The sequence below is a fragment of the Convolutriloba macropyga genome, chromosome 5, assembly GCF_964194025.1.
Source record: "Convolutriloba macropyga chromosome 5, txConMacr16.3, whole genome shotgun sequence".
Classification (NCBI taxonomy): domain Eukaryota; kingdom Metazoa; phylum Xenacoelomorpha; order Acoela; family Convolutidae; genus Convolutriloba; species Convolutriloba macropyga.
In genome coordinates, this window is record NC_134472.1 from 1481806 (window position 1) to 1499815 (window position 18010).

Here is an 18010-nt window from a genome sequence, read left to right on the forward strand (position 1 = left end):
CACCATAGAACCATTTTGAAGTTCCTTGTTTTGCAAACTGAAAAACCTTGGCAGACAATTCATAGTTTAAAATATTCAATTATATTTGAAACGAAAATCAAAAACAAACTTTCAGTCAGTATGAAATAGTTAGAAAGATATCAAAATATTAAGACAGAACTCAATCAAGTTTTTAATCTCAGACAACACCACAAATTGTGACCGCAAAAGAAGACTGCTTTTAGGATCTGATCTGGGACAGAAGTGATGAATTGCCTTCAGAAGTACCTGAAATACGTTAAGAACACTCCTTCCGAACTGAAAAGTATCTGTAATAGGCTGGACCCAACGGATCCGTTACTTTTTGTGATTTTGATTCAATGTCATATTTGTTTCCTAATTTGCAAATAACGAAGACATTCTTAAGCAGTCTGTTCAACATGCATTTCAGTTATCGCCTCATATACAATTGTTATCCGCGTAAACATTTGTAGACTGTTATATAGACTTGACTTAAAAAGAACTACCATATTCAGAAAACTTTGGTTTGACGGACAGGTTTGAAATTTTTCGAAGAGTTTTTGAGTTGACATGATCCATCATCAGATGAAAACAAAGATTAGACGTTTTGCAACTTAAGTCAGCCACACGTCCTTTTCGCATAAAACTCAAGGCAATTCACCAAAGTTAAGACAGTTAGAAACATTTTCTATTATGTGAACAGAAGTAACATAATAGAAAATGTTTCTAAAAAGTATTCAGCACTAAACTGGCTCCGAGTTAAAGTATAATTCCCATTTTTTACCAAAATTTCAAAAATGATAAACTCACTTTGATTTGACAACTTTCCTCTTCACACCACTTTTCGTTGATTTTATTGACTGCGTTGACCAAGGCAACGTAGCTTGGTTTGCTGACAATTTCGATGATAGTTTTTGACCCACTTCATTGGATTTTTTGCATTTAACAGGTGATTCTCCTATTTGAAATTTTGTATGTTTAGAGGTTTCAGCTTTATTCGTGCCCCAAGTGTCATTTTCGTTTCTATCATCTAGACAAATTATGTCCTCGGTATCTTCTTTGCTGTTGTTGATTAATGTTGTTTGTTTTTCGCCAACTTCAGTATTTACTATTTTGCTCGAGGTACAAAGAGGTGATTTAAAGGGCTTATCAGTTGATGAATTGTTCTTCAAAGCACCCGCCTTAGGCAAAAATTCTGAGTATTCTTGATCAATATTGTTTTCTACCTCAGCGGTATTTATGCGAGCATCATTACTTGCAGGCTGAGCGTGGTTTAAAAACTGATCTAGCTTGTACACATTCGACACAGACTTCGTTGTTTTCGGAGTAACTGTTGCTTTATCGCTAACCTCCGATTTGGTTCTGGATTGGGCAAAAAGACGCTTAGAGGGCGGAACATATTCATCATCTCGCGTTTTGTTGTTTTCTCTCTCTTGCTTGATACGTTCCGGGGTTCCCGGAGATATTTTTGACTTGGTGTTGATATATGATAGAAGAGAGTGAACTATTTTATTAGCAGGTGATGCTGAGGAAGGGCTTTTCGAAGGAAGAGATTGGTTCAATTTCTGCGGGGGTGACGTCACAATATTGTCGAGACAGAGCAAAGACAGCTTCGGTTTCTCCTCTCCCAGTGATGGACTCTGGGTCTTTTTAGATTCCTGAGTTGGATTATTCTCTCCGCGTAGCGTTGAAGCTCTGAAGTGCAGCAAAAGTATGAACATGGCTCAGACGTGAACAGAAGTAATATATCAAAGCACAAACCACTCCATAATTAGTCAATAATTTGGGCATGAAACTCGTGGGCGCAATGAAGTTAGATAACACTCGTCAAAATTCCTCCAAAATGACAAGAGGGCAGATAGCGTCTGCTTTTCATATAAGCTCGATGCACAATTGTCTCGGGGAAGAAACAGTTATACATACTTTGCGAATACGCTAAATTTTGATGGTTAAAAATCTTTTTTTTTCTAATTTTATACACAGCAGTTTATTGATACATCTCTTCCCGCCCGTTTTGATATTCTGAACCTCTGATTATCAATCCTTTGTAGAGAAAACAATTCAAAGCGGGCGATTTCATCAATACTTCTATGTTCAAGGATGAAAGAGCTCTCAAGGTCTCAATAAGAAATGTAATCAAGAATTACCACGTGCCCTAACAAAGTCACAAGAATTGTAACTTTCACTGCGACCAGTTTGTTTCTGTTTGGATTCAAAAAGCTATACCTAAGCAAAAAAGCGTTGAAGCAGAGCTTCATTAGTAACCAAAATTATTGAAAAGAACTTGTATTCATTCTATATTCTAATGACAGTTAGAATATAGAATAATATTCCGACTGTCATTAGAAGCTCTGCTTCAACGCTACTCGAAAACATTCAAAGTGACAAAATGAAGCACATGAGTTAGCACATACCCCATAACATTTATTGGGCCTTGATCATGTGCCTGTGGCGTCTCCTGGCTCTGATCATCGAACTCACTCAGCTGCCTCAACAATGTCTGTGTCTCCTCTCTCCTCTTCTTCACATTCGAGGAACCGAACGAAGGTAACAGTGATGAGTCTTCGGCTGAGGCTCTTGACCTTTTGTTGGACGACTTTAACTTCGGTAGCTTTGATGTAGCCGATTTTGATTCTTGAGGTAATGGGCAATTTCTATAAATCAAAACAGCTTGTGTGAGTCTATGTGTCCTGGCTCATGGTGCTCAAAAGAAAATTTAATGAATTAGACCAGAGCCGACAAATTGCAGAACAATAGCCACCGTTGACTCGCTTATCGAGATTGAAACAGAAAAACAAGAGATAGAAACTGGCAGAAATTTTCTGTGTCACGAAGTGTTCTAACACTTCAGTTCAGTTAGATTAAAATTAGATTAATACTAATGAAATTTGATCAACTGATGCACTATGACTTAATGGCCGCACATTGTCGGTTTATCCCTTTTCTATTGATTTTGCTCTTCTAACTTTAAACGTATTCACTAAATAACGTAATCCAAGGTGTGAAAGAAATTAAAATCTATTCAGTTGAAACAGTAAATGAAATCATTCAGAACTCAAGCGTGAGAATCGTGACTTCTGTAAAAAGGAAAACGTAATCAAAAGGTGAGTCGAATCAAAAACGTAACGGGAAAAGTTATGAAATACAATACAAAGAATTGAATGAAGTGATCTGAACTAAAATAATCAAACAAACTAAACAAAAATATAATCACTACTGACACTCTTGAAGTTTGTACCCTCAAAGCCAAATCTGATCCATTTATATATACTCATCAACTCAGGCACAATCCTTGAAAGGGGTTTAAAGGGGTTTATTGGCCACTAAAAATAGAAAAACAGAAAAATATATACCCAATACTTAAAAAAAGAAAACTGCAAAACTTTATTGAAATTTTCGCAGTATTTATATGTTTGAAGCCAATTGTTTGTCTCTCGATTAAGTCCATTAACCTAACAGCAAGACCTAAAAAAGTTTCACTGGCCCTTAAAGATCGATATACTTAGAAAATGACGAAACACTTTTTTAAAAAATCGAAAATCGCAAAATTTATATCAAGTTTCTAAAAGTGAAATTAATATATTGAGAACCGTTTCGTGCTGTCCACAAATGATCCAGTAACCCAATTTCAACACTCAAAAAACTTCATTGGCCCATAATGATCAATAAACTCGAAAAAAAGAATTTTTAAACATGAAAACAACAAATTTCAAAAAATGCGAAAATTCGTGATATTAAAATCTTGAAAACAATTTCATTGAACTTAAAAACAAGCAGTAACCTACTAGCGAGTCTGAGAGAAGATTTCAAGGCCCATGAAGCGGGAAACACTCCAAAACAGCAAATATTTTCGTAAAACGTGAAAAAAAAAGAAAGAATTAGTATCATTTTGCGTGTTTATGATGGAGGGAAAAAAAATGTAGCTCACAAAGCGGTCAAAAAATAATTCTGCGTTGCAAAAAATCTTTAGCAGTTTTAACAAAAGTTAATTTGAGATGTCAAACAAAAAAAACTCAGAAATATTACTGAAAAAGACCTATTACCCTTGAATTAAGGCCTGCCCAACAGCTGCAGCACTCTAAGAACTTTACGGACTACTACAGTTATCTATGGGCCACTACTGAAACTTAAAGCCCACTGGGCGTTAAAAGTTTATCGCGTTTCGAAAGATAAAAGTCATGGGAAAATGTGTGAAAACAAATTACAAAAAGAAGAAGATAGCGGAGCAAAACAATCCATTTCTTGGACTGTAAAAAAAACATAAGTCCTGACATAATTCTTGGTCAGAATTTCATCGACTAAACAAAAGACAAGACCTAAGGAAGGATAGTAGATGGATTGGGAAAACAACTTAGTAAAAAATCTGATCAGAAAATTGAAAATATAGGTCATAAAAAATCACAATCGAGAAAGCAAAGATTTGTTCAAACACCATTTACTCACACTGCTTTGAAGTTGTAGTGAAAAAAATTCACATTGCAAAACCATTTTTTCGATCCACTTCCGAACTCATGACATCAGAACTCATGAAAATGTGTTGTCAGATCTTAGAAGAAATATAGACGGGAGTATTCCGGAAACGAATTGAAGTAGAAACTTGACCATTGTGACTGACTTAAGGAACATCCTGAATAATTATGCAACACGATAATAAGAAAAAACATGAGAAAACTGACAAATACTGAAATAGCATCTCAAAGAATTTACTTTTAATTGCGAGTCCAAAAACGCTATTGGAAAAAACTACCAGGGCCTTGTATTAAAGTAGCTTGCAAAAAAGATTACCATTTGAGAGACAATCTAACAAAATGAGTTCATAAAGAGAAAACCGAGGAGAGGGAAAGGAAATGACGAAAGATGAAATCGAAAAATAACATTCTCTTCTCAACAAAATGGTAAAACGCAACTTTCTAAGACAATTTTCAATTTTATCTTATGTTATATCAGTCACTCGCCCAATATTTGTCGAAGAAAAATTAAACAAAAATTTGAAAACATAGAGAAAAAATCATGAATTACTTCAGTGGAAAGTGTCATGTCTAGACTTCAAATGTCACATCACAGTAGCAACACCTATAGAAGAGCTCTTATCAATAGAAAACACTTAAAATTGACAGAAATTTTAAATTTACTCAATTTTCTACAACAAAATAGAAATCAATCACATTAAAAGACCAAAAATGCTGGAAACAACTTTACAACACCCACAAATGATATGAAAAAATTGAAGAAAAATACAAAAACTGCTCAAAAGAAGGCAAAATGGTGAAAATAGCTGAAAACAATCTAAAAGTGTAATATTCACTTCAGATGCTCAAAAACAAAACAACTACTATTTTAGATGAGACAAACAGCTTTGAATAAAAAATTGGAATTAAAACAAAAAAAACAGATTCGAAAAAGCCCACATGATCAAAAAAATCCCTCGCCTAGCGAGAACTTCCACACCAACTTTCCTCTTTCTCTCTCTTTCAAAACGACATGAACAGGAAAAAACAGTCTCTCTTCATTTTCTCTTCAATTCGTTTAGCCGTTTGACATAGAAACATTAACTTAATTTTCGCAAGCGGCATCGACCTTTACATCCCGTTATAAATACGGTCCAAAAAACTATCGATAAAAAGAAAAACTCCACCAAAATTCATCTTCTAGTTGCAAAGACAGCGCCCCAATACAATGCAAGGTTGCAGTTTTCCTAGTTTCTATGCAGTTTCTGCCATCGGAAGCTTAAGGCAGATTGTCTGTTTATCGCATAGAAAACCAATTGTATTAGAAATATAGCCAACAGATTGCCGAAATAGCCGTAAAATTGTCTTGCGTGCCGTATAAAACAGATAGAAACCACTCAAAAAGCTACGTAAAAAACAATCAGCGGTAAGTTAGTAAGGCTTTGCAAAACTCACTCCGCAGAAGTCTTTTTATTACGGACCTTTATTACACAAATATGTTCTTTGACCATAGACTAATTCAAACTAAACTTAACTTAAAGTGCAGAAGCCATTTTTATTGAGTGGGGTAAGTCACGTATGATCAAAACCTGATGAAGCAAACATTCTAAAACGTTTACTTGGGAGAGTGAGAAATGACCAAATGCGCGCAAATGCTGTTAGAGAGAGAAAGAAGTCAATCAGAAAACTTGACCTTTCCAGCTTTGTGTGTGAAATGTGAAACGAAAAAAGAGCGCCAGACGACGAAACAAAAAAAAAACGCGAAAACCGCCCCGTAGCTTCACTCAACTTACAGCTTCGCAGATATAAAAATAGACAACATTTGCGTATTTTCCATTTGAATTAGAGAAGAGTTCTCCACAGCATGTTTGTAAACAGAATTTGTTCTTAACGCAAATCAGCTGCTCTCTCTCTCTTCCTTTGATTAAAAAAGGTGTGAACTAAAACAAATATCGGCAACAGATTGCCAGAAAACGATAGTATTTTAGACCTAGAGTCTCAAAAAACCAATGAAAAGAATGACACCATTAAAAACATTGATTGAGGACAAATCGGTTTCTTTACTAATTGTTACAATGTATAATGACTTTGATGGATTCGGACTTATCTTATTTGGACTTTGTAAAGCTGCCCTCAAAGAATGGGCAATAAAAGTAAATTAAACTTACTTTAAAGTAAGCAAAAGTAAAATTAAAAGCTAGAAAAGAGAAAAGGTAATTTTGTGAATGAGGTAGCTTAAGAGCGCCAAAAAATTGCTTGCACGAAGGAACCGAAAATCGCTACAATAAGTGTTATAAAAACAAAGTCACGGACGCAATGCAATCAAAAAGCTAAGTAAAATACAATCTGAGCTAACTTGGTAAGGCTTTCCAAAACTCACTCCGCAGAAGTCTAATACGGACATTTATTACACAAATAAGTTCCTTTGACATCAGACTAATTAAAATTAAACTTAAGTTTTAAAGTGCAACAGGCATTTTTATTGAGTGAGATAAGTCACGTATGATCAAAATCTTGCCGGAAAAGCCGCAACTGATTATCATAACCCCGATTGAAAAAATAGAAAAAGTGAATATATTGTAAGAAAACAATATTTAAAGTTCGAACTATACTGATTTCATCTCATAATTGGGAATACTCACGTTTTTTAATGAGAGGATACAGGGGCTACCATCAATGCCAGTAATCAATAAGAGGGACGCTCAGACTTATGAAAACAAAGTTCAGGCAAGCATCTAAAAAAGTGCTTTAGGGGTTTACCACGTTCCTATTTTCCATTTCCGTTTTCGATACTGACTCTGTTGACTCTATATTATTTGCCTAAAAACTGCAGCTTAAAAGCACTTGTAGCAGAATGACAGAAGTGATACAAGCGTAGAGAAATCAATCAGATTTCAGTCAAAATGGGAAACAAGCTGTGAACTGTCGACGAAGTAAAACATAAACCAACTAACTTTGGACTAATTACTCTCGAACGACTGGTGAGGTAATCAATTTAGAAAGAGACATAGCTTAGAGAAACTTCAATGATGCAAAAACTTCTGACTAGGGAGGGGTCAGAACCCGTGGCATCCCGGATGAGTCCTCGACAATAACTAGTAAGCTACACGGCCATTAAACCATGATCTCACACAATCAGTTTAATTCTAGCAAGAGATGTAATTTGTGAATTCTCGCAATTGAGATCACTCGGCGAAAATCGGAAAGAAAGAGTAAGAAGTTCTGTCTATGTAGGGGCTCAAACCCGTGACCTCTCCGATGCTTGTCCAGGACATTATCCACAAGGCTACAAGGGCTATGTACGTTACTCTATTTGTTTTATTTCAGCAACAGATAAAAATTCTGAATGCAATCGATCAAAATCACAATAAAATCAAAAAGTCAAGTGAGGAATGTGAAATCTAAAGAATGTTCTAGAAGAAAACTGCTGAGCAACAATTTTGCATAAAAACACACATGTGTACAATAACTACTTCAAACTTCATCCGAGTGCGATTAAAAACAAAACAGGACAAGTTCAAAGATTATTCATAGACTAAACAGAAAACCAAACCTAAGAATGGCTAGAAATGGGCCTTAAAAACTATTTAAAAAACATCCAATCAAAAAATTGAAAACAACAAAGAATAAAAATCAAGTCAAATAACCTTTTCTGATAAACAAACCCTTGCCAAGAAAGCAACCTTTTGTTCCAAAAAGCATTTTCTCACTCAACTTCAAAGCAGAAAGAAAACATTTGACGGCGCAAAATCACTCGCTTTTTGACTTCTATTATTGTTTCAGCATGACCAAAATCACTCCAACTTAACATCAGGAACAATCAAAAGGTTTGTACAGATCTTAAAGACTGCGACCAATTCAACTCAAACTGTTTTTGAATTCCGAAAAATGGCCGCTGTGATAATTAGCCGAGCAGATGCGGGCTGCTATGATTAAACAAAAAGCTGACTTATAATCATTACATGACCGGCTGTAGCAAAAAAGTCAAGATCGAGGCAAAAAATATAGCAGCAAAACAACTAAGGGTGGATTTGGAAGAAATAAAAGGGAAAAATAACCCGAGACGGTAGGAAATTAGGAATATGAGAGTCACTTTAAAAGCGTCAGGAAAATGGGGACAACACAAAATAGCTCAAGATTGCATCTAAAGGTCTTATATGCGATAGTGAATAATCCTCTCAAAAGTACAATCACTCGTTACTACGGTTTCGAAAAACCACGATAGTTGAAAAAGTTAGCTTAAAACAAACAATACTGCTGCGAAAATGCCGTAAAAGACCAGAAAAAAGTTACACCTGTTTTTCTCTCTTTCTTAAAAAACGAGAGATTTAATCACAAGTTCGCTCTCTCGGTGAATGTTCGCTTTGAATGGCGAGAATTCATTCGGTGAATGCTCGATAATTTGTGAATGCTCGCAATTGAGATCACTCGGAGAAAATCGGAAAGAAAGAGTAAGAAGTTCTGTCTATGTAGGGGCTCAAACCCGTGACCTCTCCGATGCTTGTCTAGGACATTATCCACAAGGCTATATAGGCTATGTACGTTACTCTCTCACAATCCGTTTCATTTTAGCAACAGATTCAATTTCTGAATACAATCGATTATAATCACAATAAAATCATAAAGTCAAAAAGCGAGGAAAGTGAAATCTAAAGAATGTTCCAGAAGAAAACTGCTGAGCAAAAATTTTGCATAAAAACACACTTGTGTACAATAATTACTTCAAACTTCATCCGAGTGCAATTAAAAAGAAAGCAGGACAAGTTCAAACAATTTTCATAGACTGAACAGAAAACCAAACCTAAAAATGGCTAGAAATGGGCCTGAAAAACTATTTAAGAAACATCCAATCAAAAAATTGAAAACAAAAAAGAACAAAAATCAAGTCAAATAACCTTTTGTGATAAACAAACCCTTACCAAGAAAGCAACCTTTTGTTCCAAAAAGCAATTTCTCACTCAACTTCAAAGCAGAAAGAAAACATTTCACGGCTTAACATCACTCGCTATTTGACTTCTATTATTGTTTTAGCGTGAACAAAATCACTCCAATTTAACATCAAGAACAATCAAAATGTTTGTACCGATCTTAAAAAAAGACTGTGCCCAATACAATTCAAACTGTTTCCGAAAAATGTCCGCTGTAATAATTAGCCGAGCAGATGCGGGCTTCTATGATTGAACAAAAAGCTGAATTAAAATAATCACTACATGACCGGCTGTAGCAAAGTCGAGATCGAAGCAAAAAAGATAGCAGCAAAACAACTAAGGGTAGATTTGGAAGAAATAAAAGGAAAAAATAACCCGAGACAGTAGGAAATTAAGAATACGAAAATCACTGTAAAAGCGTCAGAAAAATGGGGACATCACAAAATAGCTCAAGATTGCATCTAAAAGTCTTATTTGCGATAGTGAATAATCCTCTCAAAAGTACAATTACTCGTTACTACGGTTTCGAAAAACCACGATAGTTGAAAAAGTTAGCTTAAAACTTAAACAAAACTGCTGCGAAAAGGCCGTAAAAGACCAGAAAAAAGTTACAACTATTTTTCTCTCTCTCTCTCTCTCAAAAATTGAGAGTTATAATCAGAAATTCGCTCTATCCTATTCGTTCAGTTGTTTGACCTAAACACTTAATTTTTACGCGCAGCATTGACATTTTCGGCCTGTTTTAAATACAATTCATTTTATTGATAAAAAGACGCTCCACTGAACACCGTAACTCCTCTTCGTGTAGTAAAAAAAATGAGCGCCTAAATAATAGCCGTTGAGAGGCTGAGGACGGCTATTGATAGAACAATAAGCAAAAGGGGAGAGTTATGAGAAATAGCCATTGGGAACAACGATAAATCAATTTCTCCAACCACCTTTCGATTGCCTTCAACAGATTCTCATCAACTGCCCCATTCGCAACCAACGTGCTATCTGTTTCCGCTTTTTTCGCCTTAGCACCTTTCTTGAAAGAGAAGTCTTCCAAATACAGGAGAGAAAGAGCCTCTGCCGATTTCTTCTCTGAACAGTAATCGTCTGGATTGGAGCTCAGTCTTTTCCAATCTCGAACATTACCTGACTCTGAACAGAACAAGACATCATCATTCCGTCCTTAGAAGTGCTATGTTATCTTTCCTGAGATGTGATTTTTCAAAGATAGTTCGTTATAAGCGAGACATTTTGCCCATCTTAAAAAAAATGTACGCGGAGCCAAAGTATTTACCAAACTTTTTACCACCGAAAAACTGATTTTCTCTTTGTGAAATTAAGTTTTTTGGCTAAGTTTCGCCAGCCTGCGAGAAGTTCTTGGGTTAAGCAGTCTGGCGAAACTTATCCAAAAAACTTTATTTCACAAAGGGAAAATCAGGTTTTCGGTGGTAAAAAGTCTTGTAGGGGGTGGGGACCGAACCCCCGCCCCAACAAACAAATGGCAGATTTCCGCTGTTGCAATGTTCGCTGTATATATAATTAGGTGTTACCTAAGTTTTAGACTCTCACTAAATGTTTTTGGTGAAAACATAAAAAATCCAATATAAGACACTAGAAGCCTAAAACTTTCAAAATTTCAAAAAGTTTTTCAAAGTCCTAAAACGGTCTGAAATGGATTTTGCGCTATGAAAGAGCACTCATAAGTTATTTTTTGTTGACTTCACTTTTTTTCACCTATGCTGTATGGGGGTCGAAACACAAAAATTTCAAAAATTTTTTCGAAAAAGTTTCAAAGTTTTTTGAAGTATTAAAATGGTCTGAAAAGGATTTTGCGCTATGACAGAGCACTCAAAAGTGATTTTTTGTTCACTTGAAAATTTTTTCAGATGAAGTATCTACTATAAAAGACAGAAAAATTTTCTTGAAAAGTCAATTTGTTAACTTGAATATTTTCATACACAAAAAAGCAACTTTTTTTCATTTATTTCTCTGTTTGAGAATCAGCATGACAACAATTGCCACCATAGATTTGATGAACATTCATGAAATTTATGAACAAATTAAAGTTGACTATCCGGATTATAGTGAACGGTTTGTATACTTTTTGGCAGCATGTCTTTATCTGGACCCAGACATTAACTTGGAAATAGTTCTCAAGTTGAGACCATATGGTGGCCTTATTGGTATAGACAACTCCTCGTAAGACACTTACCTTAAATCTTATGAAATCCTTCGATTACATGCAATACTTCATGACGCTTCAGGGTTAATTGCAGAGCATAGTCGGAAAGGCCCTGGATATTCATACGTTTTACCTTGTCCAATCACAAACGCTTATATTGGTCACATGACAGGCTTACTGTTTTGTCCGTTCGTGAAAACGTTTAAACGGAACTTGTTTAATTGGCTGGAATGTTGACTCCTGAAGTTGTCGTTTTAGATTTTGAAGGTTTTCGCCATAAAAAAATCCGGTTTTATAATGAAGGAGTTATCGATTTGCTCAAACAACTATTCAGAAACAATCTTATTCCTACCACCAGTTTCATACAACTCACTATCCGCTAGTAAGAGAAAATCTTATCAGTGCGTAAGCAAGTTTTTGCACGGTTTGTTGAGGAATAGTGGCAATTATCCTTACTGGTTTCTATCTCATTTGCAATTAATTATTTTTATTGCTATTTTTATTGCAATTAAACTTCGATTTGTTTCAGGAAAGTTTTATGCTAAAGGGAAAGAGAAAACAGAATAACTGCAAACACTTTTACAGGAAGAAGTGATAGATTTGGATACCCTTTTATGCCCTAAGGTTGAGGAAATTGTTACCTCAATTAAACATTTTCATTGTGCTCTACACTCTCTTTAATTGCCTGAGAAACAAAAGAAAAGACATTGCGCTAAAAGAAAAGCACAGTTATAGTTCTATTGGCTAACATTGCCAGCCAAAGAACCGTCGAGTGTAGAAGGTAGCTCCTTCAGTTCTTCAAGTGAATTTATCTCCAAGTTTCACAGTATGCAGTTGCATAACGAATGATATCAAATAACTCTATCTTTGGTCAGAGAGGAAAAAATAGAATCACGGGGGCAATCTATTCTGAGGAAACAAAAAATTCTTTGCAACCTAGCTGAGATTGAGACTCTGAAAAAAAAGCTGTCATTGCTTGAATACTTGCAAATGTACCATGTCTGTACAAGAGAAAATGAAAAGACAAACTAACCCCTTTACCTATGCACAAATCGCCAACCCCAGTTCAAGTGAGCCTGGACGACGAAAGTCTCCCTGATGAAATCAAAGAAGTAGTCAGCAAAGGCAATGTGGAGTCAACTGTCTACTATGCGATTGGTGGTGGCATGCAGGCAAACCACAAAGTTACATACAAAAAGGACGAAACAGACTCTAGATATACTACTTTTATGATTTTTTATGACTTTTTTATGATTGAGAGAGTGACAAACAAAATAATGAGCTAACAGTAAATTTGAAAAAAATAAATTCATTTTTTACGAAAACTTCTTTTCAAATGAGTAATAAAGAAGATGAGATAGATTCCGCTGGTGGAGTGAGTTTGAATGACTTAGTTTTCAATGAAGAAAATCAAGAGAGACGGTCCTGGCAATTATGTAACTCTAGACTACCACGATCAGAAGTAGTGTATTTTACTCAAATCATAATAATACTGTTTCTTATTGGCGTGTCTTTGATCAAACTTGTGTTTTTTCATCTTGATTTTGAAGAATCAACATTTTGGTTTTCACTGCTTTCATGCACAGTTGGCTACGCGCTTCCTAATCCGAAGCTATGAACAAAATAATTTCAACAAGCGATAGACTATTCATGGCTGTTTGTGGGCCGTCACGCTGTGGTAAAACTGAGCTCATCTTCCAAATGTTACTTTCAATGACGAAGAGTTCTCTAAAGTTGCAACTGCTGGACGTCATGGAAATATTAGCGTCATTTACGTTAAGCATAACTTATTCCAACAGAGTAAATGGTCAAGAACAATTAATCTGAACACTACCCACATCATTTTGTTCAAATCACCTAGAGACATACAGCAGTTTACCTATATTGGCAAACAGTTTAACAACACAATTTTTTTTAAAAGAGCTACGAATTAGCAACAAAATTAACCTTTGGACACTTACTCATCGACTTGGATCCAAAAACTTCAGAGTCTTTGCGTTATTGTTCAAATATTGTACAACCAGGTCCAACAATTTTTTATCTACCTTCCTCCAAAGCAGTTGTAACTAACTTGGCAGATTAGAGAGAAAGAGTTATGTATGCTAAAGCAAATGCTCGAGCTGTCTGAGAGTTCCTCTAAGAAGCACCAAATAGTTTTATTAACTTTCTATGTGAGTGTTTGCTCAATTTAATCAATGGCAATGTTCCAGTCAAATCGCAGTTACTTAAAAATCAAGAGGACTCACTTCAGCAGTTATTATCTAAGGAAACAAGTGTGAAGAAAAAGCGGTATATTTTGGCGAGAAAATCAGAACTTATCAAGGCAATAGGATTCTCGTGCTCTCTTTACTTGAAAGTCAAACAATGCATACTGAAGAATTTGTTTTCATCCCCAAGAGAATGATCATATCAAAAAATCAACCAAGGAGGAAATTTTTGATAATCCAATATATCAACAAAAAGCCACTCAGTTATCATTCCCACATAGATCTAATTCAAATTTTGAGCTAAGCAGTGAAAAAAAATTAAAAGATGCTGACACAAGCACTGATAGATTGATTAAGAGAACAAAGAGTACCCGTGATGGAACAAGTGATCTAGATGACGTAAAGTCAGGATTATTTGTTAGTGATGACAGTGAAATCGAACCCGTAGTGAAAAAACGGAAGGATTCAGCGTTTGACTCAATAATGCTAAACTAAAAATAATGGATGAAAATAAAACAAAAAGAGCTGCAATTATCCTGAAAAAAATATTTGATTCCGATACTGTTTCTATTAGTGAAGAGAATAACGTCCTCCATTTTGAAGATGAACCTCAAGGAGTGAAGGTGACAAATTTTTCAAACAATTTACAACAACCTACCAAAAAAATTGACGTGCAAAAGTATTCTAAAATATTGACTGAACTTGATATAGCAGCCCATTTGGTTTACAATACTCATGCAAAAAAAAGTTCTCGGTGAATTTTACAGCGAAGAAGAGGAGGAGCAACCGACTCGAAAACAAAAAACAGCAGCAGCAACAAAAACAACCAAGAAGATCTGAAAAGAAAAAAAAACGCAAAACCAAAAATCGATGAGAGCAAAAAGAAGACAGACGAAGACACGATTAGAAAAGACTGGGCTTTTCATAGATGATGTGAAGAAACTTGACAACCTCTATTTAAAAAAGACCTGCGTCATTTGGAAACGCATAAAGACTGCAAAATTTGAGTAAATTATCAATGAAAAAAAGTAAAAATGTATCTGGAAACCAACTCGAAAACAAAAAACAGCAGCAGCAACAAAAACAACCAAGAAAAACAACCATCCTTCATCAAATATGGCTCACATCGCCTCAGATTTCCAAGTCTTTAAGTAATTGTTAACAACCTAAATGAGATCTGGTCCGTAGATCTAGCATTTGTTGATAAACCTGCGAAGTACAACTGTGGTGTAAAATACCTTCTTGTCGCAGTTGACTGTCTCTCAAGATATCTCAGGGTTGAACCACTAAAAACAAAATATGCTACAAAAACTGCAGAGGCTTTCAAAAAGATGATCAAAAATAAGCAACCTAAAAAAGTTTGGGTCGATGATGGCACGGAGTTCCTCGGTGCTTTCAAAGACTTTTGGAACAAACGCGGAATTCAATTAAACAGTACGTTCAGTGAGAAAAAGTCCGCTTTTGCTGAAATAAATATACGTTCCCTCAAGAATATAATATACTGATACTTAGAAGAAAAATGGACCTATTCATATCTAGATAAACTTGATTCATTTGTTAAAACTATCAATTCTAGAGTTAATCGAACAATCAAACTTGCTCCAAACAAAGTCACAAAAAAACAAGTACCGCGGCTTGTATTGTTGATTGCGAATACAACATTTTCTCAAAAACCAAAATTTTTTGTTGGTGATCTTGTACGAATACTGAAAAAAGAAGAGACGTTTGGAAAGGGTTACAAAAAGTCTTTTACAGACGAGATTTTTGAAATTTCGTCCATCCGAACATTGAACCCTCCAACGTACTTTCTTATTGATATCGATAAGGAAATTATTCAGGGTAAATTCTATCAACCCAAACTCCAATTAGTACGAGAATCTCCGTTGCAAAATGGCAAGTAAAAGTTTTGAAGACGAATTTACGGTACATGTAATATCCTCCGCTTCGATGGAGATCTTCGATCAAAACACATTGGCTTCATTCAGAAATCTTTTTAATGATGAAATACAACTGTCGGGAGACTGGAGAGTAGCTTTGAGTGAAATTATTTTTCCAACTAAAATAGAACACATCACAAACGGGGTCCTAACTTCTTACAATTTAAGTGTTTAGAAGATCACCAACGAAATAGCTCTGGAGCCAATGTCATATCACGTCCATACAACGGTGAGCAATTAGCTTTCATGCCAGGAAATTTCGATACAGTGCCAGTTGTAAGCTACCATTAAACTTTTGGTTTACCAAATTTTTCATTCAAAGAAATTAAAAGTTCCGGTACATTTGAAATTGTCTTTGGAAAATAGGAGGGAATTACGTTTCCGAGAGATGAAATTCCAATCATTATTGGTTTCAAGGGCGCCCCTGCTGGACGAGGAACACACCTTGGTTATGGACACAATTGCAAACAAACTGATGAAAAAAGATGATACCAAGGCTTTTATGGGGAACTTTCCAGCTTATCTTTGCGCCAGGAAACATTTGATATATATTTATACAAACATTATTGAGTATCAATACGTTGGCGATGCAAAAGCACCTTTAAGTCATTGATTCAAAACAACGGTTGAAAAACGGTAGTGTCTGCGAGCTTGAACAAACACACAGAATAGTTTTTTCGCATTTGGACTACAAACTTCTTTCAAATACGATTCCGTCAATTTCTATAGAACTACGCGCCGAAACAGGTCAATTAGTCCCCTTTTCAGGGACCGGTGAAGTCAAGTTATTCTGACGTTACAGTTCAAAAAATTTGTTGAGTGAAAGCAATGGAATCTTACTACACCAATCAAGCATCTGCATTGCCTTATTTTGCCTGCATTGCCTCATTGCATTATAGGCAGAGATGTAGCGGCTTTGGAGCTTTAGCTAGTGGTATTGAAAAAATCGTTCTACCTCTTGCAAAAAAATTTCTTATACCAGCAAAAAATTTCAAAAATTTTAAAAAAACGAAGGCATCGCTAAAACATTTTTAAGTTATCAAAATTTTTTTTAAAATTCCAAAAAAAATTTGAGCAGATTTTTGTCGTAAACTCTGAAACCTGATTAACGATTTCTGATTCTTTAGCCTGAATTGAAGGAAGTATATGCGGCAAGCACGAATAAGCTTTTTTAGGATTCAACAGAATTGTGTTTCTTAATAAAATTTTCACTTTCCAAATTTTTACATGTATTCCTATTTTTACAAAATTTTTTGATTTTTTAAAACTAATGTTCTCAATTTTTCAAGCGTAATTTGAAAGCCGTTTAACAGAATGGTAGGATTCGACGGGAAAAAGAAGTATTCTTTATATATGTTTCAAGAATTCTCAATTTTTTTCTGAAAAAATTAAAAAAAACCAAAATTTCATGATATTTCTGCTGTTAACTCAAAAACTGGATACATGACTTTTGATTTTGTACCCTATATCAAAAACAGATTGCAAAAAACAACTTTTTTAAAATCCAAAGAAAAAATTTTTCCTTAATAAATTTTTGATTTTTACATGTAATCTTGATTTTGTCAATATTTCAATTAAAAATTGCTTCTTTTATTAAAATCTGAAAATTGGTTTGTTTTTCCTTTTCAACTTAGTCTCCAACTGAAGGGGGTGGGGAATGTTCTGAAACTATGTTGACATGGTGAGCGGAGAAAGTGTAAGCCATTCTTGTTTATCACTACTGTGAGAAGTAGAGGAGTAATAGAATTAATTTCCAGCTTATTCTGTGGACAAATTTTCTCTAAACCAAGTCTCCATAACTAGGCAAACCATATGTGGCGTTTAAATCTTTCAATTTGGACATTTTTCAGTTACTATCAATACTTAGAATTTTGAACAGTATAGCAAAAGTTTGCTCAGATACCATAGGAAACGAAATATAAATGGAAAGGATCAAACTGAAACTCTGATAAACTTTGACATCGTTTTGTAAATCTAAACCCTTGCTATCAGTGGGGTCACTAGGTGTGTTTGACATTCCCAGCATATAGTATTGAGTGAAATAAATTAACCCTCTGAATTGTAAGTGCCTATATTTAAAATACCACAAGGTTATTAGTTATTTCCTCAAAACATTTGGTATCTAGCAAGTTAAAGCAGACATATACCAACACACACCCCACCGCTGACAATAAAGTTTTGCTCAGACTTGAACAAATTCACCATTTAAAAAGCTTGAATCAATCTTATGCAAAAGTTGTTATAATTCTTCCTTAAATTCAGATTTCTCACTTTTGTGTTTACAAACTGCTTACGATTTTTTCCAACGTTACAGAAA

The 18010-nt window shown here is 35.0% G+C and overlaps 1 protein-coding gene across 1 annotated transcript in view; it reads right to left on the reverse strand.

Annotated features, from left to right (window-relative positions):
- Positions 1-62: 62 nt before the first annotated feature.
- The window catches only part of LOC142339029 (uncharacterized), a 75635-nt gene continuing 57687 nt past the window's right edge, over positions 63-18010 (reverse strand). The window contains exons 8-11 of the mRNA XM_075388652.1: positions 10315-10519; positions 2415-2654; positions 811-1695; positions 63-267 (exon numbers count right to left, since the gene is read on the reverse strand). Of these exons, the coding sequence (XP_075244767.1) occupies positions 258-267; positions 811-1695; positions 2415-2654; positions 10315-10519 (1340 nt within the window). The 3' untranslated portion in view covers positions 63-257. The remainder of the gene's footprint in view (positions 268-810; positions 1696-2414; positions 2655-10314; positions 10520-18010) is intronic.